The sequence below is a fragment of the Eublepharis macularius genome, chromosome 11 (assembly GCF_028583425.1).
Source record: "Eublepharis macularius isolate TG4126 chromosome 11, MPM_Emac_v1.0, whole genome shotgun sequence".
NCBI lineage: Eukaryota > Metazoa > Chordata > Lepidosauria > Squamata > Eublepharidae > Eublepharis > Eublepharis macularius.
This window is the reverse complement of record NC_072800.1, coordinates 59,858,257-59,874,153: the sequence shown is the minus strand read 5'-3', so window position 1 is coordinate 59,874,153 and position 15,897 is coordinate 59,858,257. Positions and strand designations below refer to the sequence as shown.

General features: G+C 41.1%; 1 protein-coding gene across 1 annotated transcript in view; it reads left to right on the top strand.

Moving 5' to 3' along the window:
- The window catches only part of SDHAF3 (succinate dehydrogenase complex assembly factor 3), a 33,842-nt gene extending 24,158 nt beyond the window's left edge, over nt 1-9,684 (top strand). Inside the window, exon 3 of the mRNA XM_054991737.1 lies at nt 7,891-9,684. Coding sequence (XP_054847712.1) covers nt 7,891-8,094 — 204 coding nt within the window. The 3' untranslated portion in view covers nt 8,095-9,684. The remainder of the gene's footprint in view (nt 1-7,890) is intronic.
- The last annotated feature ends 6,213 nt before the right edge of the window (nt 9,685-15,897 follow it).

Genomic DNA, 15,897 nt, shown 5'->3' with positions numbered 1-15,897 from the left:
AAATCAAGTAAAAAAATAATTACCAACCTTTCTCCGCCCTCCACCCCCCCACCCCCCATACACATACAATGAAAAAGCTTTGAGATTGTTTTCTGGTTGGACTACTATTTGGTGGACAGAAGTTTCTTTTTCCTGTTCTCTTATAAAAAAGTAAAATATCAGTACTGGGACTTGTTTACATACCTTTTGCTGTGATATTTTCAGATGTAGCTGGTCTTCCTCTATAATAAATTTATGTGACAGAAACAGCATTGTTGAATTTCCAGTGGAAATAAAAGATTTCTTGCTATAGAGATGCACTGGATACAGAGCAAAAAAAAAAGTGTGGAATATGGCTTGGAAGTATTGTCTGGAATTAGTCATAGTTATTTTCAGCTGGGCAACTGGGAAGTTGATGGCGTTGGCAGGAGATTAGATTTTCCTTGCATATTTTAAAATGCATTGGAAGTGATACACTCCTGATAGCTATGGCAGTCGTTTTTATACCGAAGAGCACTGCCGTGCAGTTGTCTTTTCTGAGCTGTTGACACAATGCCAGTAAGTATTCTGAGGTTGCCAGTGGCCCACACAGAGACTGTGATGTTTGTAAGTTGCTTAACACATGGAGTCTCCATCTTTAGGAACTTGTGATATTGGTGTGCTGGCTTTTTGATCTCACACAGATTCTCGATGAGAAAACTCTGTCTGTGGATTGATGAGCCCTGTTTGTGCAACTCATTCTGTAGAAAGAATATTGAGGGGGGAGGGGGGGAGTTTAGGATCATGCTTGTTAGGCCTGCCCCCAGTCATTTCTGTGCAGAGCCTGTATGTACGCCGGCAATCATACTTACAACATGTGTAGGGTACAGATTACACAGAGAGGATAGGTATGTACAGCTTCTATATATGTGGGTTCATAGGGAAGTTCTGATGAAGGTATAGAGGCCAGATGGTGCCAGTGAATCCAGTCTTGACACCCCCCCCCCCCAAACCATGGCTTGGATCCTATGACTGCATTCTGCTTGGGTATGGCTCTGGCCACAGCACAGCTCTCTTCTACTGTACAAGATCCAAACCCATGGTTGGCAGGGCAATCCTGGCAACTGGTGGGAGGGTTAGAGAGAGAGAATTGAGGGTAAGCAAAGTTGGCTACATTGCAATGTCACTTCTGGGGAAAACCCAGAAGTGACATAGATCCAGAGGAGTTAGCCGTGTTAGTCTGTAGTTGCAAATAGCAAAGAGTCCAGTAGCACTTTTAAGACTAACCAACTTTATTGTAGCGTAAGCTTTTGAGAAGCACAGCTCTTTTTGTCAGATGCATCTAGGGTAGCTCTAGGAATCACCAGAACCTCTGCAGTAAGACCATAGAAGTTTCTGGCAATTCTAAAGCTACGCTATGACACTTCATGGTTTTCCCTAGAAATGATGTCACAATGTAGTCAATGTCACCTTTTAAAAAACTTCTGCTGCAGATTTCTCCAGTTGGCAGCCTTATGCATATGTCACATGGATATGTCACTTGAACAGGACTGTAGGTCAACTGGGAGGTTTATTGTGACAAAGTGATAAACGGTCTCTTAACATGATGAGCCATCAGCAATGTACTGGATAGTGAATCTCTACTGTACCTCAATAAAAACTGCAATTCTTGTTCATTTAAAATCAATGGGTGCTTTCAATGGGATGTGGGTTGCAAGCAACATGACCATTTTACATGCATAGTTGAAGAAATCCACTGAAAAATCATTGCATCCTGAATAAAAGGGATTTTGATACGATGTTTACCACGTTCCTTTCACGAATAAAGGCAGCTTGAAATAACCCGATGATAAATTGCTGCTGGTGAGTTGGTACACGAGTTCAAATTGAAATGCAAAGTAGCTGTCAGTTGAAATTAGATGTCCTAATAAATTCTCTAATTCAATCTACTTAACAACATTTACTTGATCTTTTAACATGTTTTAAATTCGTTAGGGAATGTAGGTTGCTGTGAAGTTGTACTTACTGCAAAAGTGAAAACAAAGTTTAAAGTAGGGAGTTAAATTGTAGAGCTGGTAGTGTTTTTCGTTGTGTTACCCTTAGTCTTTCAATTACAGTAGTAAAAAATAGAACTGATGATTTCCAAAAAGTTTACTGAGGCTGAATCCACATTACCTCGGCGCGTCCCGGTGTTGCACTAAATGTTCGCTAAACACCCGGAAGTATAGCGTCTTTCAAGCGCGATTTCACACTTGAAAGACGCTATGCTTCCGGGTGTTTAGCAAACATTTAGTGCAACATCGGGACGCGCCGAGGTAATGTGGATTCAGCCTAGGTAATAATTTTGTTTAAAACAACTGCTTCAGAACTCATCTTTTACAAGTAATATAAACTGTATCAGGAATTAAACCAACATTGCAGACAAAACGGAGCATGATAAAATTGTTAGCAACTAATTTCTTAAATGCATCTTTACCAGATATTGGCTGAATATAGAGTTATGCAAGGCATATGTCGAATGGATTCCTAAAATTGCTGGCTCTTTTTGTCATACTGGGATTTAATTGCATGAACATCAGTGGATTTAAAGCTGCTGAAATAAGTACTTTGGTTTATCTCGTTTGTAGATTAGGCTAGCCATAATTTTTTTAAAAGATAAATTCAATTATGGCAATGGGTCTTAATGCCATATAATATGATTTGGTTGAGCGGCTGCTCTACTAAGCATACTTCCTTAGAATTATGGTTGTTGGCCACAATTTAGCACACAATTGCGTATGCTTACAGAGCACTGAAATCAATGAAGTTTAAAATCAATGCAGTTAGTGTGCATAGCTGCACTGAGAGTATTAAAATCAGTGGACAGTTTAATACCGTATACATGTTAAAAATTGGGTTGGTGTGCCAGTCAGCTGACCACCTATTATTTGACCAAGAATGCCACTGTGTAGATGGTTTTTTAAACTTCAGTCTTTTAAACTTCATTGTGACATCACATGTTAGCTAAGGTAGGAACAAAGGATGGCTGCCCCTAGCCTTGCCACAGTCGGGGGCAAGCATGCAGCATCATTATTCTCTTGGCCAGATGTTAGAACTTCAAGCATCTCTATAAAGAAAAAAAATGGCCTGCTGCCTGGTTAGCCTTTAAAAATTCCTTTGTTTTTAATAGTTACTGTTACTTTGCTTTGCTTGTGTTCTGATTTCATGATTTTGAAAAAACATTGAAACTGTAAGCTGATCCTAATGTCCCATCCTAATGTTCCATGAGAGAAGCCAGAGAACTGCCCAATAAATCATTCATGTTTACTTGATGCTGTTTATTAACAGTAATAATTCATTTCATTTAAAAAGAAAAGACTAGTTTTGTTTAACACTTTACATTATTCGTTTTTGTAATTCACCTAAGGATCAAAGCTGTTAGTGAAAGTAACATTTTACTTTTAAGAATATATGACCAATATTTGACTGGTTAGTTTACCGAATCCTTTTTGATCAGTCAAGTGGTGAATCCTAGTGTTAGGATCAGCTCTTGGGGCTTTTAAGATTAAGGCAATCAAGCCTACATCTTTCATGAATCAAAAATCAAACCGAGCACACTAAACTAGATTTGGAAGCAGGTGGCCAGTTGATCGTTGCAGGGATCAACAAATGACAATACTTAGCAACCGGCCGGAAAGTTTCATTAACTGAAGCCAAAGTTGTTTTTTCAACAACTTTAAAATGCTTGAAGTGTTGAAGGAATTAGCTTTCACAAATAACTAACAGATACTACTTTTTTATTAATTGATCTTTATTTTCCTAGCTACTTCTATCTTCTTAGTGCTAACCAGGAGTTAATTCCAAATACAGTTACACTGCAGTTAGCACTGCAGCTATACTGTGTTAATATTAGTTATCATCATTATTGGATTTATTATATACTTCATTTATACCCCGTCTTTCTCCCCAGTGAGGACCCATCATTCTCTTCTCCTTATCGCATCATTTTATGTTTCCTTAATAATAATTTTTAAAGGATGAGTATTATTTGACAAGGTGCCAGAACAAAATACACAAGTACATTTTAGATACTTATCACCAAGTACAAAAGCAAATTTCTGCGGTATGGACAAAGAAGAAAGAATGGTTTCTGACCTTAAGAGGAGTAGTATATGATACAAACGATGTTCTAGTCTTTTTTTTAAAAAAAAATTTTTTTATTGGATTAGAGATGTTCTACAGTCTTTATACACTGAACAGAACTTGTAATTGGTTGTAACACAGCAACCAAACCAGCGTTCTGAGTTCTCTTCTTACCATGCTATAGCTTTATACTGCAGTCCTAAGAATTTACACCCTTTTAAGCCCATTGACCAGTGTGGGTAAGCATAAGGTGATTGAAACAAAAAAGCCCAACTTCAAGTATATGCTGATAAGGTCTGAACTCACTGAGTCTGAGAAGAAAAGAAAGCTTGGGGTTGTAGTGGATAACTCATTGAAAATGTCAGCTCAGTGAGCTGCAGTTGTAAAAAAAGGCAAACTCTGTCCTGGGGATTATTGGGGAAAAGATTGAAAACAAATGAGCCAATAGTTACAATGCCCCCATATAGATCTATAGTGCAGCATCATTTGGAATGTTGTGGGCAATTCTGGTCACTGTATCTCAAAGGAAAAAGTACAGTAGAGGAAACCAAGATGATTAAGGGGCTGGAGCCCCTTTCGTATAAACAAAGGCCGAAGTGTCTGTGACTTTTCAGATTAGAAAAAAGATGACTAAGGGGGAACATGATAGAGATTTATAAAATTATGCCCATGGTAGAGAGAGTGAACAAAGATAACTTTTTCTCCCTTTCCCCAAATTTTAAAAAAATGTAGGAAAAGAGGAAGACCTAAAACGAGATGGCTTGACTCAACAAAAGAAGCCACGTCCTCCAGTTTGCAGAATCTGAGCAAGTCTGTTAATGATAGCATGTTTTTGGAGGTCTTTCCTTTGTAGGGTCGTCATAGGTCGGAGGCGACTTGACGGCACATAACACACACACACAGAGAACACCCAGTGAAGTTGATGGGCAATAATTTCACAACAAACAAAAGGACATATTACTTTAATAAAGGAGTGAATAAAATGTGGAATTTGCTGCCAGGGGATGTAGTAACATAGAATCATAGAGTTGGAAGGGGCCATACAGACCATCTAATCCAACCCCCTGCCCAGTGCAGGATCAGCCTAAAGCATCTCTGACAAGTATTCATCCAGCCTCTTCTTGAAAACTGCCAGTGAGGGGGAGCTCACCACTTCCCTAGGCAGCTGATTCCACTTTTGAACTACTCTGACTGTGAAAAAGTTTTTCCTAATATCCAACCGGTACCTTTGTGCATGTAATTTCAGCCCATTGCTTCGGGTCCTACCCTCTGCTGCCAACTGGAACAGCTCCTTGCCCTCCTCCAAATGACAGCCTTTCAGATATTTAAAGAGAGCAATCATGTCCCCCCTCAACCTCCTCCAAACTAAACATTCCCAAGGCCCTCAGCCTTTCCTCATAGGGCTCAGCCTCCAGACGCCTGATCATCCTCGTCGCTCTCCTCTGCATTTTTTTCGATTTTGTCCACATCCTTTTTGAAGTGAGGCCTCCAGAACTGCACACAATACTCCAGGTGTAGCCTGACCAAGGCAGTATAGAGAGAGGGGCAATGACCTCCTGCGATTTCGATGCTGTGATACAACCCAAGATTGAATTAGCCTTTTTTGCCACCGCATCACATTGACTGCTCATATTTAGTTTACAATCCACTCTTACCCCTAGATCCCTTTCCCATATAGTACTGCCCAGAAGTGTCTCCCCCATCTAGTATTTGTTCTTCCCGTTTTTGTGGCCCAGATGTAATACTGTGCACTTGTCTTTGTTGAATTGCATCCTGTTCACAGCTGCCCACTTCTCCAGAGTATTCAGGTCTTGTTGAATTTTAATTCTATCTTCTTGGGTGTTTGGTACTTCTCCCAATTTGGTATCATCAGCAAATTTAATGAGCAGCCCTTCCACTCCTTCATCTAGATCATTGAAAAAAATATTGAAAAGTACCGGGCCCAAACCCGAGCCCTGCGGCACCCCACTGGACACCTCCCTTCAATCTGATGAAACGCCGTTGACCAACACTCTTTGGGTGTGGTCCTCTAAACAGTTCCCTATCCACCGAACTGTCCTGTAGTCCAGTCCACAGTCTTCCAGTTTGCCCATCAGAATGTCATGGGGGACCTTATCAAAAGCTTTACTGAAATCCAGATAAATCACGTCAACAGAGTTCCCCTGATCCAGTAAGCTGGTCACTCACTCGATCAAAGAAGGAAACCAGGTTGGTCTGGCAAGATCTGTTAGGAACAAAACCATGCTGACTTCCCCGGATCACTGAGCGGTCCTTCAGATGCTTACCGATTGTTCCCTTTAAAATCTGTTCTAATATCTTCTCAGCAACAGAAGTCAGACTGACTGGCCTGTAGTTTCCCGGGTCATCCTTCTTCCCTTTCTTAAAGATTGGGATAACATTCGCTCTTCTCCAATCTTGTGGCACATCTCCAGTCCTCCAGGAGGCCTTGAAGATGATGGACAGGGGTTCTGCAAGTTCTCTAGGAAGTTCTTTCAGCATTCTTGGGGCTGAAAGAGCCCAGGGGATTTGTATTCATCCAGTGCAGCCAGATGCCTCTCCACAACCTTTCTGTCAGTGTCAATTAGCCACTCAGGTGTCCTGCCACATTTTCTACTATAGATGTGCCTGAGTTCTTCAGGGAGAAAACAGAGGCAAAAAAGTCATTAAGCCTGTCTGCTTTTTCTCTGTCCTGCATCAGAGTTTCTCCATCTACTCCCAACAGCGGTCCAATTGCCTCTTTTACCTTGCGTTTGCTTCTCACATATCTGTAGAAGTTTTTCTTATTGTAGCGAGCCTTCCTGGCCAGACCCAGCTCGTACTGAGCTTTGGCCTCTCTGATGGCTGATCTGCAGTACCTAGTAACCCTCGTATACTCCTCTTTAGAGGTCTGTCCTTCTCTCCATTTCCTGAACATTTCCTTTTTCTCCCTTAGCTTATTCTGGAGCTCTCTGTACATCCACACCAGTTTCTTGGAGCCCTTACCATGTTTCCGTCTTGCTGGAATAGTGAGGGCTTGAGCTTGCAAAAGCTTGTGTTTGAGAAGGGCCCACCCTTCACTCGCTCCTTTCCCTTCCAGCACACTCCCCCATGGAATGACTCTCATCAAGCCTCTGAGTTCATCGATGTTGGCCCTACGGAAATCTAACCTACGAGTCATTATTTTGATAGAATGCCTATGCATAGTGATCAGATAGGATTGGAAACACTGGGCCAAACTACATGAGATGCTAGACACATGTTCTTCATGTGTCAGGTCCTGCAAGGTTCCCTGGATAGTGTAGTCTTACAAAGCACAGCCGCTTGATATGATTCTCCTCTGGGGGAAAAGCGATGAGAGGGATTTTCCCTCTGTCTCTTGCAAAAAGCCTCACCTTAGTTTTTCCTCCGGGAGCTCAGGGGGAGGCATAACAGGAGGCAGGAAATCCAGGATGGCTTTTTGCAAAAGAGAGAGGGAGAAAGAGAATCCCCCCCCCCACTCTTCTCGGCGAAGAATCACATTGCGGATTCTCTCTGTCTTGCAAAAAGCCACCGTGGATTTCCTGCCTCCTGTTATGCTCCCCCCCCCCCACAAGCTCCCAGAGGAAAACCTGAGCTGAGGCTTTTTGCAAGACAGAGAGAGATTCCCTGGCGGAGAATGGCATCGAGTGGCTGTATTTTGTAAGACTATACTACCCAACAAGAACCTGGGTGTCTTGTGTAGTTTCCCTCACTGATTCAGTAGGATGTTAAGGGTTGTTCTTAGGAATGGACTTTGTATGCTAAGCTTGCCAGCTCTCAGTCACTCAATTGTTTTCTTTTCCTCCCTCTTAGAACTATGTAACAATGCTTGGGCAGCAAACCAGTCGCAAGGAAGAGAGCTCACCTGACAAGCCCCGCTTTGGATCCCACCTCCCAGAGGAGAAACTTAATGCGCTTCGAGATGAGCAGGTTGGACAGCTAAAGGAACTAATGCGAGAAGCTACCAAACCCAAGAGGCAGTTTAATGTTTTGGATGACACAGAACACAAAAGCTAGCATATTTCTCTGAATAGACTTCAAGTAAAATTCTTGATACTTCCTTTTGCTCTAATTTTGAAGAAAGCCTCACTGTGGAAAATAAATCAAGCTGACATACATCCTTTCTTTTTCATTTCAACCTCCAGGGATTTGTTTGAGGAATATATTTAGAAATAGTTACTGTCCCACTTATATTAATTAAGGCCTACGCTGCCACTTAGCATACCTGAACACTTCTTATTCCTTAAGATTTTGGCTATGTTAAATTTGTCACGTGGGGAGAGAGTTAAATGGAAGGCTTTGTGCTAAGATAGGATTTTCAAGGGGGAACACAATAGGATTTAATAAATACTGGGTGTGAAGGTACCACTGTTTTTCAAGATTTGATGTCAGCTTCCCTCATTCCTTATATCAGAATAAGATGGGATCACTCAAGATTGCTCTGTAGTATCCTTTCTGGAACTTCTCATGTTTAGAACTGCAAAAAGGTGTATATGTAGCATGTGCTGAGCCTGTTCAGACTGGTAGGTCTCAGTTCTGTTGCAAGTTTCCAAAGAAGAAGGTTGGCCCTAGCAGGTAGTCTCCCTACAAAGTATGAGAGTAGTTCCATCCAAAAACAGGACAGCTGCTGGACTTGTAATGCTTTTTCCTTCCTTACCATAAATGGAAAAGGGAATGAAGTTAAGTGGTGAAAAAAGCTCTTGTCTTTTGGGGCAGGGAAAATCCTGGACTTTGATTTGGCAAGCTCCTGGCTGGCACAGCTTCTCCAAGCCCAGAGAATTGCTGGCTTGCCCACTGTTCTGTGAAGTTGTAGGATCAAACAATATGTTCAGATTTTTAAAGAGTTGTGTTCCCTACAGCCACACAGCAGGGAGAACCTAAGTTAGGTCTGGGGAACCTGGACTCAGCTCGTTAAAAACTCGACTGTGTAGTTGGGCTCTTAAAAATAAACGCTTTGAGGGATATTCATTTAAATCTTTTAGAACTATTCTTTATGTGTTCAGGACTTGGGATGAAAACTGAAAAATCTAAGATGCATTTTGTAAAAATGAACTTTTTATGAAAAATTTAGAACTCTTGGTGAGAAAACTGAATTTTCCACTGTTAATACTGAAGAGCCTTTTCTGAATAGAACTGGGAGAGGCTAGCATATGTAATTACACATTTGTTGATATATGCAGATAAAAAGGACATTTAGACAAAAGGGAAATATATGTTCATGTTGATTTTAGTTTGGTGCATGACAGAAATAACAAAAATTCATGACATTACTACCAATGCTAAGTTCAAAAGTATCCCTAGGTCTAATACAGATTCTTGAGGAAATCAACTGTTTGTTTCTGTTGAGACCTATCCATTTATTCCTAGCCCCTGCTTCCTATTCTTTAACTAGTTACCAGTGTATAAGAGAACCTGCTAAATTTACCCAGACGACTATGATGTGAGACTATCAAACCCTTTTTGGAACTCCAGCTATATAATGTCTACCAGATCACTCATACCTGATAGCCAAATCTGTTTTCCTGTCAGGCCTATCTCAGAGTGTAATTACTGAGGGACATTTTCAGTGGTGCCCAGATGCTATCACTTAACTTGGAATACTGATTCCAAGGAATATTAACAGTGCAATCCTATGGAGAGTTACTCCAGTCTAAGGCCATTGACTTGAGTGGGCTTAGACTGGAGTAACTCTCCATAGGATTGCACTGTAAGTACACGATTTCATTGAATTTTAATAAATTGATTTCAGATATATTCTTGGATTTGGACAGATGAGCAACTCTAAACTTGTCATGATGGGATAAAATAAATACACTAAAAATGAACATTATACCTCGAATTATATATGGTATTTGTACAATCCCTTTTCATATACCTTGTAGATAATACAGTCATAAAATTAATCCTTTGTTTCGGAAATTTTTCTGGGGTTCATCACCACCTTAGATTTCTTTAAAGAGGATGCAAGTTTCAATTAATAAAGGATAATTTGGTCGTCTGGACTTTAGTACTTATCATGGCATATTTGTTAGCTTGTACAAATTACTGGAATCTCTCCCCTCACTTGGAGTATCCATCTTAGGCTCTTTTGGAGGCCTCTTTTTTGGAGCCACTTCTTAAGTGGAATGCATTAGGGTCTTCTTAAGTTAAAATGCGTTTTGTTCTTCCTACAGTCTCTGCAGCTAGAGAAGTATGACACACAGTATCATGACAATATCAATTTGACCCATTCTCACATGCTAAATATTATGGTCCAGTCCAGATTTTAAAATTGGGAGGAAATCTTTTTTATGAAAGGCTTGGTCACACAAGGGAATTTTTACTTAAGATCAATTGAGAGGTTATAAATAGTGCTTGTTACTTTCTCAGCTGAGGTCTAAATATGATTTGCCAACTTCTGAATGGCAGTATTTACAATTGCAGCATTTGTTGGAATTCAAATGTTGCCCAGCAACTTTGAGTGCTTCAGAATCTCTCCCACTTTTGGAAATTCTTACTGAATCAATACAGAAAACAAAAGCTACAGTATTTGTATATAAATATTTTATGTTAGTCAATAAATATGATACGAAGAGATGAATGGAATGATAAGCCGTAGCATCCAATTCTGCTAAAGCAATGAGATAAGGCTTTAAGCTTTAAACTTGTTACTGGTATGGATCTTAAGCTGTGACTTGGAGTGGAGAGTGTGCTCAAGTCATAGCTGACTTATGGCAACCCCTGGTGGGGTTTTCATGGCAAGAGACTAACAGAGGTGGTTTGCTGTTGCCTGCCTCTGCAACCCTGGTCTTCATTTGAAGTTTCCCATCTAATTACTAACCAAGCTTTTAGCTTCTGAGATCTGACAAGCTCAAGCTTACCTAGGCTAACCAGGTCAAGGCAAGCTGTGACTTATTCAGCAAAAAAATGATGTTTAGAGTATATTGGACATCACAGCACCTTTTAACTAAAGGATTAAGCACAGTGTTTAATTGTTAGTGGTATAATTTACAAGATGCATTACTTATGCATATGCTTTGGACATGTTCAGTCATTCAGCTCTTTTGGGAGGAACTCATTACTCATATTAATTTTGTATTAGAATACTAATTTATTTTTTAGGGTATTAATGTACTGTCTCTTGGAATCTAACTGTTGGCCAATGGAAATGGACCCTTCGTGCCTTTACAGTCGCTAAAAAACGTATACTACAACACCAAAAAGACAAAAGCCTGTAATTCATTGGACTGAGGACTTTATAAACTTACTAACGTTTGAACGTATCACATATAGACAGAAATTGTGTATGAACTTATTTTTAGATAGTTGGAAATCTTTGATAGAAACCTAAGTATAGATTTGTCAGTAGTGTTTTTGTAGCCAGTACTGGGGTTTTTGTTTATTTTTTTCTTTTGTTTGTTTTGCACTAATAAATTTTTTTTAAATGGTGTAAGAGAACTTAATGTCCTAAGATTACCTTAGTTCTAGAACATGTTTTGAAGACTGCTAAGAGGTTTTAGTTGTCCTTCATATATAAGTTGTTTTAAACCATTCCTCATTCTGGTTCTTTTTATCAGTGAACCTTGAAATATTACACCTCAGGGCTTGGTTTGGAGCTTGATTGACCCAAGCAGCACTGAGAAGATCCGATTCCCCAGTCGGAAAGCAGGAACAGGAGCTCTCATGTGCCCTGTACAATTCAGCTTGTTTGGGTTAGGATTTCAGCATTTGTATATGAAAATAATTTCTTTCCACCCACGACAGCAGAGCTTTCGATGCATGCAGTCATCCTTAAAATGCCTTTTATCTTTTTTTTTGCTCATCATGTCTGTAGCATATTATCTTGACCTTGTTTAAAAGATACATTTCCACAATGAATTCATAATTAAAAACTCTTGTTTTTGACGTTTTATGCTAAAGAAGCTGGGTGTGAAATTTTATTAATATCAACAAGTAAAGAATTCTGAAAATTAGTATACATAATTTGCTTAGTTTTGAATTCATTTTTAAAATTCGTATGTTAACAAAATAACAGTCCTGGCTAAATGACCTTTTAAGATAATAATTTGCAGAAAGATACCACAGTTCTTTCTAGATGCATATGGAAGGTTCAGACATCTTTCCTTCAGCTTACATATTTGGTACAAGAAAATTCCATTTTCTATGCACTCAGATTCAAATAAGTGCTGGGCAAATGCTGTCTCCCTAAGGCAGAGCTGAATGTTCAATATTCACTTTGAAAGTAGGAACGCTCAAACATTTCTTTGCTTGGAATAGCCAAAAGTTCAAAAAAGTTTGAGCCCTTTCCCCCTCCCAAGACATTTGAATGTGTTATTAATATGATCAAATACTTCAGCATGAGCATGTTCTTCCAGTGCTGTCCCCTGCTCCCTCTCTGCCCAAAGCTCATTCCTGCAGTGAAAAGGCACTTCCTTTTTCTCCCTTGATTCTGCAAAGAGGAGGGAGGCATCTGTATGGTTTGTTTTGTCTAATTGGCTGTCCAATTATTTGAGTTTGGCATAGCGTGGACATGTTCTCATGCTGTCCCTCAGGAACTGTAGCTGAACCCTGCAGGTTCTTGAGAAGCACCAGCATAACCAATGGCACTGACTGATGAATGGCGCAAACTAAATAAGCACAAAAGTTACCACCCTATTTCATTTTTGTTCTGCCGATCTGCTAAAGAGCTCAGGGTACCCTACATGGTTCTTCTGTCCTTAGCTTCCCAACACCCTGTGGCTAGGCTAAGAGAGAATAACTGGGCCAAAGTTCCCTAGTGAGTTTCTTGGAAATGGGCATTTGAAAAGCAGGTCTACCTGGTCCTTGATCAGTATGCCTACTACTACTCCACATTGGCAAAATTTACTTGGTTTATTTTAAATACGCTGCCAATGTTGAACACAACTACTGTGCAGAAGCAAATTACTGTTCACTTGGCTTTTCAAGCAAATAATCAGTGCAATTATATTTTTCTTGCTACTACAATAAAGTACAAAGATCATTCATACAACCAAAGAATATTGCAAACCAAGTCAAGAGTCTAGAACTGGACAGAAGACCAGCTGGTGAAGAAAGAGGACTCGCTTAGCAGTCTCAGGACTCGGAGCTTCCTGTCCCTGTAGAGAGCTATGGAGCACCAAATTTTTATAATTTATTGAGCTATCCTGGCTGGAATAATTCACAAAAACTCTAAGGCCAGGAATGTTATTAAAGTGAGACTCCAAGGCTGAGATTGCAAAAGAATCCGACAATAATTTTAAGGGTGTTTGTGTCTGGGGGTCAGTTTGTGATGCGTTTAAAAGAACATGCCAAAACAATTGAGCATAAGAAAACAGCCATGTACAATACAATTTTTTCATGCTCTAAATGAAGAGGTATACAATGGCCAAATGCTATTGAACCCCTAAAATAATTAAGAGTATTAATGAAAAAGACTTGTAAGGTATTCTGTGAAGGGCAAACTAAGGCCTTTTTCTTAGAGAACTGTTCCCACTCAGTAGGCAATGCTCAGCTAGTAAGTATTCAGAATGAGCTCAGTTCCGGATACACTCACCTAAAAATGAGCTACAAGGTCTTGATTTGCATCCTGCTCGAACTAATTTGAAACTCAAGCCCATTCTGAATTCTAGTTGATATCCCCCACCCTCAACCTGTCCAGTAGCAGCTGAGAGAAGCTACTGCAGATGTAACTAGACATGGGCACGAACAGCATTACAAATGGAAAAAAACAATGAACAGGCCACCCAGGATGGTGGGTCATATTGGAGGCAGCCTCTGCTTCAACACTGGAGGGGCATCCAATGCTCCATGCATGTCCAGCTGGTGTGCTTTGTCCAGACTCTACACCAGGTGAGGTGCGGACAACACTATCAGCCCCAATTCCTTAAAGTACCCCATCTGGTGAACGTACGTCAGTGTCTGACCCTCCAGGTTGTATGTTTGTGTGTACAAGGCCTCCACATAAGCCAACTTGTCTTGCTGGAGGATTTTCTTAGCAGACTATGGCTGGATCATTTTGGTCTGCAGTGGCCAACGACATCACCCACTTTCGGTTCCTTCCGGAAGGTACCCTCTGGGAGGCCTGGTGGGCGGGCACGTGGGGGTGCTGCCGGCGAGCGGCCAGCCCCCTGGCCCCGAGAGGGGAGGCAGCCTGCCACTGCCTCCCCAAGCCCACCAGGTCCGGTGGACGCAGTCATCAACCACCTTGCTGTGTAAGCGGATAATTAAGTGTCCTCCAGCCCAGAGGCCTGGCGGGCAGGCACATAGGGGGTGCCGCTGGTGAGCAGCCAGACCCCCTGCCCCCAAGAGGGGAGGCAGCTCGCCACCGTCTCCCTGAGCCCGCCAGGCCCAGCGGCCGCAGTCATCAACCACCTTGCTGCATAAGCGGATAATTAAGTGGCCGCCTGCCCGGAGACCTGGCGGGCGGGCACATGGGGGGTGCTGCCGGCTAGCAGCCAAACCCCCTGCCCCTGAGAGGGGAGGCAGCCCGCCACCACCTCCCCAAGCCTGCCAGGCCCGGAAGCCCTAGTCATCACCCAGACTCCCCCGCCCCTGAGAGGGGAAGCGGCTCACCTTCAGGACCACCGCACAGGGCCAAAGTGAACTGGGGAGGGTGGCTACATTTGTATTGAATGGGAGTTTCCTGGGAGCATTGAATTTGGAATGTATAACTCCGAGATCCATACTGCAATCTTGACCAAACTTGGGTGATGGCTGGAGAAGAGCCTGCTGCACATTCCCTGTGAATATGGGCTCTCTAAGTGCTAAGGGGGGGGTGCTCTGGCACCGATGGACACTGGACACCAGACTCGTTCTTTAACGGGACATGTTCGTTTCCATTCCCCCTAAACTTCCATTGCATAACTATACCAAGTTAAAAAGTCTAGTGAGATGATTGAAAATAAAGCAGCTTCAGAAGTTCAAAGAAATCCCCTAATAATTGAGCAGAGAGATGAAATTTACTTAACACTCAAGCTAGCTTGAACATGAAAATGCAAAACTGTTCATCAGAATAGAGAAAAAATGTGGGAATGGCTGAGAAACGATTCAGCTATCAAATGAAGCAGCAAGCAACACTCATAGCCCTGAGCACACCTCAGGGGAGAGCTGTTTAAAAATAGCACAGCCGCCTCTAGCAAAGGGACGTGCAAGATCTTTGCTAACAAGTCCTTCTACAGTATTCTGCAGACATATACATTCTGGACTCACTCTAAAATTTTCTAACATTGCTCAGCAACCACAAAGTATTATCATGTGTGTGTTAAGGGGGCTAGTTATCCCACAATATATTAACTCTGGTGAATCAAAATACGATTTTTAGTGGTGGTACAGGAATGCATTTACGTCCAGCATGTTATCATATGAGGAAAAGTGTCTAAAACTGAACCATAGATAGTGAATACTGTGTAGAAAAAGTGCATTTTAGACTGCATATTAGAACCTCATACGGATACATAAGGCGCTTCTTTTGCCACCAAAATTCAAATATTCAAATGTCATGAAGATTCCAGAGGGTGATGATTCCCATTTTTTTTTTCATGTAGGAGCCCTTAAATTGATTTTTCAAATCCCAAGGAACCCCTGCCTGAATGGATAGACAAACTATGAATATGCCTCAATGGCTAAATTAATTTCCTATGTGCACAATAGACCAATATCAGAATTCTGGAAAAAATGGAAAGATTTCTTCGATTTAGGTTAAAACCAAGAAAAATTAAGGTAAGTATATTATAGACATAAAATATAGAAGAGATGACTGATTAAAATCATTGACATTAAAGTTTGGGTATAAGCAATTAGGGATAGGGGCAGAGCGCTATTACATAATCTAGTTGTGCTGTT